At 42.5% G+C, this 8,987-nt stretch overlaps 1 protein-coding gene across 2 annotated transcripts; it reads left to right on the plus strand.

Moving 5' to 3' along the window:
- The first annotated feature begins 1,097 nt into the window (after window positions 1-1,097).
- On the plus strand, window positions 1,098-8,729 carry SELE (selectin E). Of its 2 annotated transcripts, XM_062003453.1 has the most exons (14): window positions 1,098-1,208; window positions 1,465-1,537; window positions 1,971-2,357; window positions 3,150-3,257; window positions 3,389-3,574; window positions 4,207-4,392; window positions 4,504-4,689; window positions 5,259-5,444; window positions 5,556-5,741; window positions 5,981-6,166; window positions 6,631-6,738; window positions 7,216-7,237; window positions 7,351-7,423; window positions 7,779-8,729. In XM_062003453.1, exons 2-13 carry the CDS (start codon window positions 1,501-1,503, stop codon window positions 7,406-7,408), a joined length of 1,836 nt encoding a protein of 611 aa, XP_061859437.1. In that variant the 5' UTR covers window positions 1,098-1,208; window positions 1,465-1,500; the 3' UTR covers window positions 7,409-7,423; window positions 7,779-8,729. The 2 variants fall into 2 exon arrangements, with proteins under 2 accessions (XP_061859437.1, XP_061859439.1); XM_062003455.1 differs by lacking the exons at window positions 1,098-1,208; window positions 1,465-1,537 and adding an exon at window positions 1,839-1,877.
- Window positions 8,730-8,987: the final 258 nt, after the last annotated feature.

The raw sequence follows: 8,987 nt of genomic DNA on the forward strand, positions 1-8,987 counted from the left end.
TACAGCATTCAACAGTGCTTGTGAGAACTCTTGTAACAGAGGCAAGAAGTATTACTTAACTGAGACTATCCCAAACTACTGTACTTAGCATGGCAAGTCACCTTGTCACTGAAGTGGCATATGTGTGAAGGTAGGCATGAGGATCCAGGAGTGGAGTGGTGCAGCCAGAAGACTGTTGTACAAGGAATCTGTGATTCTCACGCTTACTGCCTTCTCATGTATGCAGCGTGCACCGAGCAGCCTGTGACCAGCACAGCTTACCAACCTGCTATAGCCAAGTGTCAATGATTACTCAGGCATATGCCTCTGTGCCATAGACACCATGAGACTCCTTTATGCAGGAGTGGCTGTTCTCAGTGATGTCCCTTCCAACCCTTGAGATTCTGTGATTTTGTGTAATCGGTGCATACACAATAAATGTGTATGAATTCAGTCCACCTGGAGTTTTACATGCCACTTGTTCAGGAATTGTAACTGACGTAAGGATACTGGAGCATATGGTCCAAGGGACTCTTCAAAGTCCATATTCCAAGCTCAACTGCTACAAGTGACTGATGAATCTGTATTGTGAACAAGACTCTAGATGAGTACTAGCAATCCTGGGGCTGGCAAAGCTTGCTACAAATGAGAACTCTGCCCAGCATACTGCAGTCCACAAGGAAGGGCTTGAGTCCAATGCTTCAGTCTCCAGCTTCTACTCAAGCTTAGTTAACCAGCCTTGAGTGTCAGTGCCTTCCTTACTGAGATCCCAAAGGAACTGGCACCTCCTTGCTGTGAAACATTATGTTAGCTTAAAAGTTGGAATCTGTTTATTCATGCAACTAAATTAACTAACCATCTTGCTCCTGATATCCTGGAATTGTGTGTTTCTGTCAGTAAGACTATGTAATGCAGCACTTGGCAGTTTGTCAGCACAGTGTCTCTTTGTGGGAGGGTTGATTTGGCAAGGGGAAGTGTCAGGCTTAATGTGTGGGAGGGCCAGAGCCTGGGATTTCCAAGAAATTTTTTGCACGTGGAATTTCCCATCTCATGGAGGACAGGCCTATTGAGAGAATAAAAGGCTGTAGTAAAGGCAGGGAATGGCACAGACCAGACACTTGAAGCTGAGCTTAATCTTCAAGTCTGTATTCAGCAACTCAGCAGGAGAAAGCTGTCACTGAGAACCATCACAGAGGACTTTTGCCTCTTGGCCACTACAGCAACAACCTGTGAGTATACATGGAGTACACTACGCAGTGTTATTGCTCAGCTAAAGGAAAACCAGGCAGAAGGAATTCTTTAAAAGCTGTCTTGATAGTAAGAGTTGTTTAAAATGAATAATTTCCTAAACATGGAAATATTCTATAAGTCTTTAGAATAGTTGTTTAAAGGTCTGTAGGGAAGATTACATAGACAGTAACTTATATTGAATTGTAAAAAGTCAGTATTTGTTCTTTACAAACATGTTCCTTTTGTCTCTCATAGCCATCTGCTTAAAGAGAAGAGAAAACTCTCAGAGACATGATTTGCTTGTGGTTCCTGTCTCTTCTTGCTTATGGTAAGAGTGTATTTCCCTGTAGAAAACGAGTTGGATGATAATATTAATGTGACTATTCTGTTTGAGCTCACAATTAAACAGAATTTTGAACCTGATCTAATTAACTCGAGGCTGGGTTCACACAGGAAAAGCCTCTAGCTGCAATGGTGTTTCCCTGCTTGCCTGTCAAACACATAATTGATTTTTATAGTTTGCTATTAAGTCTCCAAAGCTTTGTGTGATTGGATGTAATTTCACAGGCTGAAGTCCCTGCACTTAATGCTGACATGCCTGTTTTGAAGCTTACCGGTTGATATACAACGGTTGCCATACCTTTTTATTCAGTTTCATATATTGGCAGGTTTGTAACATTTATAGAGCTTTACATATCCTCTTCTAGAGAGAGAGGAGGGAAAAAGTCAGACATCAACTTTTGGACCTCTTTTAATTCCAGGACTTACAATGCTGCAAGAGGTGAATTGTTGGACGTACCATTATTCAGATACAAACATGACCTACAGGGAAGCAGAGCTGTGGTGCAAAAAGAGGTATACTAACATGGTTGCCATTCAGAATAAGGAGGAAATCAACTATCTCAATAAATTCTTACCCTTCAATCCGGGTTACTACTGGATTGGAATCAGAAAAATTAATGACGTGTGGACCTGGATTGGCACTAACAAAGAATTGACAGAAGAGGCAGAAAACTGGGCTTCAGGTGAACCAAATGGCAAAGGGAACAATGAGGACTGTGTTGAAATCTACATCAAAAGAGGGAAGGATGATGGCAAGTGGAATGATGAGCAGTGTGAGAAAAAGAAGGTTGCCTTGTGCTACACAGGTATGTGTGATAAAAGCCTTTTTGGTGTGCCCCTGTGGAGAAAAGCTGGTGGGTGGGATGAGTCATTTAACCTAGTCTTACTCATCTACCTGCCCCTGTAAGCACTTCTATGCTTATCCTGACTTACAGGCCTGAGGTTGTTCTAAGAGTTGGATGGATCTCACTTACCCTTTAAGCTCCCAGAATATTATACATCTTTTATAAGCAAATCACCAGACCTTCTTTATAATCAGTGGAGAGAAACAGGCTCTTCCAGATCACAGAATCACAGAATGGTAGAGGCTGGAAAGGATGATGGTGACTTTCTTCCCACTGACATGTGGGTGACTTGGCTAGATAAGAATTGCACCTTTTGGAGGCATCTGTCTGCTGCCTGTAGACCACTGGATTAGATGAGACACTTTGTGTAGAGGTGGCTAAGGCTCCCTCAAAAATAAGCAAGAAAAGCAAGTCAAATATCAGCCAAATTAGAGCTATGGTGAGTTAATGAAGAATGTACCTGTTAAGGATTTCTGCTTACCTCATAGTATATATTGTTGCTCAGGTATTTTAAATATGGCTAATATCTACCTGAGAACAAGTAAAATTCTTTCACTATGAGCAAGTCTGTTAATGGTGTGGATTTCTTCAATCCTTCTGTGAAATGACAGGGTAATCTTACATACCAACTCCCCCTGCTTTCTTTTGCTATACTAAATGCTTGGTTAGTGCTAGAGACAAAGTGCTAACCATGTTTCATTAGTGGCCATTGCTGATGGGTTTATAATTTACTGCATTTTTTTCTCTTTCCAGCTTCTTGCAACCCATCTCTCTGCAGTGGCCGTGGAGAATGCATTGAGACTATTAACAACCACACCTGCCATTGTAACCCTGGATTCTATGGGCCTGAATGCGAGTTGGGTAAGATGACTTCATCCTGCTTTTTGGCTAGAGGGATATTCGTGCTAGCTAGTGCTCAGGTTGTCTGTCTTGTTGTTTTACCTGCTCAGACAATGAGACTCACTGGCTACCTTCTTGTGTTTCTTTTGAAGTTGAGAGTTGTGATCCACTAAAGAAACCTGATCATGGGAGCCTGGAATGTAACCATCCCTTGGAGAACTTCAGCTACAACTCATCCTGCACAGTTCAGTGTGAGGAAGGCTTTGAGCTGACTGCATTGGAAACTGTACACTGTACCTCTTCTGGGGTGTGGTCTGCCCCTCTTGCAGCATGCAAAGGTGAGCTTCTCAGGAAGTGATAGATGAGCTTTCCACATCATACGTAGCTCTGTGAACTTCAGTGTTGGTCTGTTAGTAGGTACAAATTGAAGGTCTGGCCCATTTCTTTGTAATTAATTATGTGGTAAAGGTGCTGTTTTATTGCAGTACACAGATCTCTCTGTTCTTGAAGAGATTAAATAAGCAGGATGAATGTTCTGGCCCTGGACTAGATTTTCCTGTAGGGAAAGACATTTTCACCTCTTAGTGGGGAACAAGGAATGAAGATGGTCTAGCTGTGACACTGCTCACAACAAGCCAGTTACTCCTAACTGTAGGATTTTTTTTTTGAGGTGTTCAGCTTAGAACAGGCTACTGTTGGAAGCAAGTAAAAGCAGCAATCATCACCAAGCAGCAGTCAAAATGGGAAAATTTTGGATTGTGATTACTTGCTGTCACAAACTGCAGATTGAGGAGGCAGTCTTTAATTTCGAGTCCTTTGCACTCCTCTCTGCTTTCTGATATGGCAGCATAGTAGATCTTGCTAAAGCTGCTTCCATTTAGTGGGCACGTAGCCAAGTTTCAGGAAAGCAAAAAAACCTTTTTATAGTTTGTTCCAAATTAAATTCTGTGTTATCTCTTCTGTTTTTCAGCTGTGACTTGTCCTGCCTTAGAAATGCCTGCTCATGGTGCTGTGAACTGCTCCCATCCCTCTGTGGAGCTCACCTGGGGCACCACCTGCGAGTTCACCTGTGAGGAAGGATTTTCCCTGACAGGACCAGCCACACTGCAGTGTGGGTCTTCTGGAGCCTGGGACAGGCAGCAGCCAACCTGTGCAGGTACCTTTCCTTCTCCCTGCTCACCTGGGCCCTTGGGCTGTCAGCAGTGGCATGTGGAATTCCTGAGGTGAAGCATCTGTGCTGATTGTTGTTGTGATCTGTGTGTTGCAGCTGTGAGGTGTGAGGCTGTAACCTGGCCAGAAGAAGGCTCTGTGACCTGTGACCACGCTCCTGCAGATCTCACCTATGGTTCACGTTGTGATTTCCACTGCAGTGAGGGCCGTGTTCTGGATGGTCCATCCAGCACTGAGTGTACAGCACAGGGACAGTGGTCAGAGCCAATGCCAGAATGCAAAGGTAAGACTGACTGGGTTAGAAATCTCAGAGTTAAAGCTTACAGTAGCTCAAATAATCAGAAGAGACTTCCTCATTCAAGTGTAATCAATGAGTAATGGTCATACCCAGTGTGTTTATAGCACTTTTCATAAACAGATCTCAAGATAAAGAGGATTTAGCCTTTTGTATTAAAGAGGAAACAGCAGTGCAGGGTGACAAGCAGCACTCAGGAACTTTGTCCCAGCAAGTATGAGAACAGAGTTTTCAAGTGGAGTTGTTCTGACAGGAACTCTTTAGCCTCTGCATCCCAAATAGGAGCCAGTGTGTGTTTATGCAGTCCACTTGTGGAGTATAATCTGGAGCCAGGCTCAGGATAGCTTGCATGGTCTAGGTGCATGTTGAAGTGTTTTGGCTGCACTGTGCAATGTGCTAAAATCGCTGTTTCCCGAGACCTTGTTAAAGCTGAAGGGAAGTCTGTGGATTTGTAGGGAACAGCTGTGGGAAGGGCATGTCCTCTTGTCAACTCAAAGAAGAGTATTTATTTTTACCTACTCCAAATTAAATTCTGTGTTCTCTCTTCTGTTTTTCAGCTGTGACTTGTCCTGCCTTAGAAATGCCTGCTCATGGTACTGTGAACTGCTCCTATCCCTCTGTGGAGCTCACCTGGGGCACCACCTGCGAGTTCACCTGTGAGGAAGGATTTTCCCTGACAGGACCAGCCACACTGCAGTGTGGGTCTTCTGGAGCCTGGGACAGGCAGCAGCCATCCTGTGCAGGTACCTTTCCTTCTCCCTGCTCACCTGGGCCCTTGGGCTGTCAGCAGTGGCATGTGGAATTCCTGAGGTGAAGCATCTGTGCTGATTGTTGTTGTGATCTGTGTGTTGCAGCTGTGAGGTGTGAGGCTGTAACCTGGCCAGAAGAAGGCTCTGTGACCTGTGACCACGCTCCTGCAGATCTCACCTATGGTTCACGTTGTGATTTCCACTGCAGTGAGGGCCGTGTTCTGGATGGTCCATCCAGCATTGAGTGTACAGCACAGGGACAGTGGTCAGAGCCAATGCCAGAATGCAAAGGTAAGACTTACTGGTTTGGCAAATACATTTTTCTTATCACTGGACAACATACTGAAATCCATACTCCTATAGGGTCCTGGCTCCAAACTAAACTCTGCCATCTCTCATGTTTTCAGCTACCACTTGCACTGCCTTATGGAGCCATGAGCAGGCATCTCTGATCTCCTCCCAGTGCAAAAAATAAAGCTCCAGTCAGGAAAGTCCTTAATGACTCTCACCCATTTCTTTCTGCATTTCAGTTGTACAGTGTGAACCACTGAGCTCTCCCAAGAAAGGCTTTATGGATTGCTTGCATGGTGCTGGGAACTTCACATACAACACAGCCTGCCACTTCAGCTGTCTGGAAGGATGGAGACTAAATGGCTTTCATATTCTGGAGTGCAGGCATTCAGGAAACTGGAGTGCCAGCCTGCCCACATGTGAAGGTATTTTACCTGTAATTAGTCACAGAGAGGTGGCACTGGGTTTCTAATCGAATGAGATGTGGAAAGATTGAGGAGGTAACACCAGACAGTGAGCTAGAACTTTTAGAAGTCCATAAAACCCAACAAAATCTCTCAGTATGTTGTTTGAAAATAGAGAGGGGAAAAAACATGGAAAAAAATGAAAGAGGAGCCTAAATTGTGTTGTGAGGCTGGAGGTTAGCCAGGGCCTGGTATAGCTGGCTTGTTACCTCGCCATTGCTCTAGCAATGTGTGGGCTAATTTTTAGCATGCAGCTTTTTACCTTGTGTACAGGATGTGTCTTTCGTCAGCAAGAGAGAAATGAGGGGGGTTACAAGCTGCAATTCTGGCTCCTCTTGAAGAGCACTAGAAAAAGGAAGAAAGAGAGAGGGCTTCAAACACCACACATGCCTCTTGATCTTACTGAAACTTTTTCATCTTTTCAGCTTCTGAGCAAGTCAGCTACGTCTCTGTGGGCATAGCAGCCACAAGTGCTTCTCTGTTGTCCACAGCATCATTCCTCTTTTGGCTTGCAAGGCATTTCCGAAGAAAAGGTGAGCCATTGGGCTGGGTTCACTGGTTTTATTTACCTTCCTGAAAAAAAGGTTCAGTGGAGGAAGAAAAAAACCCTTCAAATCTCAATAGTTTGGGCTTTTTTAATTAAAAAAAAAGTGAAAATCCCTATACTTAAAGAAACTCTAAGATTACTTTTAAGAAGCCTGAACACCTGCCATGTTTGACTTTTGGGTGGACATTTAAAAATCAAAAATGGGGAAAACCAAATATTTAGAACACAAGAACTGAAAGAAAAAAGCATCATTTTGTTTATCAGTAATTACTGCGAAGGGTAGTGTATGGGAATTTGAGATGGGGCTAATGACAACATAGTAATTACCTATGAAATTTGTTGCTAGGAAATGACTCATGATCAGATATTCATAAATTGTGGGAGTTTTTTTAGTAATAGAAAAAGTTTGCACGAGGAAGCTTTCATTTTGAAATGCTAACACCTTTTCTTATTCTTTTTGCAGCAAAGAAATTTACTCCTTCCAGGTAAGTTGTGTCTCAAAAAGCAGCATGAAAACCCCTACAATCACTTTGCTAAAATCCATTTGATGTAAACCAGTTGTCACTAAAATACTTTTCATTTCTGTTGTTTTTTGTAGTAGCTGCCAGAGCCTAACAATTGAAGGTAGTTTCCAAAGTGCTGGCCAGAATGTCTAACTCCAGGTGTTTCAGGTGAGCACATGAGAGAGTTGCACTCACAAATTCTCTTCCTTTTAATCACACAAGCAATGAGAGCTGTTGATTGCTACGCAATTACCGAAGTAGCAATATGTGCTTTGGGGTACCTAATACACGTCTTGGCATTGCATGAAAGTTCCTAACAAGGCTGATGGATTTATTGCTTTAGAAATGCTTATTCAACTCCTTAAGGGTGAGTGTGCTTAGCATGCTCTCCAGCTGCATACAGTATGAGGAACGCTTTTGCGTGGCCTTGCTACCTGCTGCATGCAAAATTCCTCTGAAATGAGAGCAAATATAGATCTATGCCAATTTTCCAAATTACAGAGGAATTTTGTTCTCTCTGCAGGAATTGAAGCCATCTTTAACTTCTGTCTCAGAGATTTCCGGAGTATGAAACTGCATGCAAATCAGCAGCTGTCCAGATGTTTTTACCTCTTGCTGACAAGATGATTGACCTTGTATATTGTTCAGAAATTCTGAACTCAAGCTGGTATTTCCATTGAAGACAAGCAGAGAGTAAAATTCTGGCCTTCTGGCAAAAATACTGTCTACATTCAGTCATGTAGTTATCATAACTGGGAGCTTGCCATCTCTTGTCCAGATGGTGAGCAAATAGTAAACTGCTGCCTAAAGAGGAGGCTGGTTTCTCCTCTGATCTGCTCAAAGGTACCTAGGCGAGGTGAAGACATGTATTATTTCACATCACTTGCTACACTACTGGAGATGTCTTCTCTGGAGACATATGGGTTATACTTGCAGAAACAGATAATCAGGATGAAAAAATATTCATTGACTAACTTTGAAACCATTGATCTGGTTAGTTGTTGAAGTCGGTTTGTGTTCAGAGGATGTCCCAGTCAATAAATATCCCTGTAGTGATCTGGCAATTATTTGGGTTTCTGCTGTGTGTCCCAGAAAGCTTAGGGACTTCAGGCTCTCTGGTTTTTTTTAATGGCACTAGGAATTATAGTGCTTATACCAGGTACTCTGGATTCTGAATGCAGCAAGTAGATCTGAAATGATGTCATCCCTATGGGATTATGCGCTGTAGTATAGGTGTATACATAAATATTTAATTTTGCATTTTTTACTGTGGATATCTGTGCTGTTAACTGTAAATGTACTGTAAAATCCTTGCTCCTGTGTAGGTCTGTGGCCCAGGTAATTTAAAAATAATTCAGAGGTGTTTGGAAGGATTTCATGCCTGCATCTGATTTACAAATGAAATGGAAACCTGAGATTTGTGTGTTTGTATATATATTCCAAGTATGATTTATTAAGCTGTTAAAGGATTTCAAATGAGAAAGTATTTCTTAAGTTATATTTAACTTATAAATGAAAAACCTCTGACTTTGAATCTGATATGTATTGTCTACTTGTAACAATTTTTAATAAAATATTTTAAATATAATGCTATTTTTTGGAAACACACATCATTGGAATGATTTAGGTCAGCACTGTGGATGTGGCTTTAGCAGCAGAATGTGAGGGGTGGGGGGAAGACTGGTTACATAGCAAGGCTGTCCCTTATTTAGCTCTCCATGTCTTCACAACA

Source organism: Colius striatus, chromosome 10, assembly GCF_028858725.1.
Source record: "Colius striatus isolate bColStr4 chromosome 10, bColStr4.1.hap1, whole genome shotgun sequence".
Classification (NCBI taxonomy): Eukaryota; Metazoa; Chordata; class Aves; order Coliiformes; family Coliidae; genus Colius; species Colius striatus.

Bases quoted from the DNA above. Each gene is read 5' to 3' on its own strand.
- SELE (XM_062003453.1), top strand. From the start codon at position 1,501: ATGATTTGCTTGTGGTTCCTGTCTCTTCTTGCTTATG. The intron at 2,358-3,149 runs GTATGTGTGATA...TTCTCTTTCCAG, and splicing joins GGTTGCCTTGTGCTACACAG to CTTCTTGCAACCCATCTCTC. The intron at 3,575-4,206 runs GTGAGCTTCTCA...TCTGTTTTTCAG, and splicing joins CCCTCTTGCAGCATGCAAAG to CTGTGACTTGTCCTGCCTTA.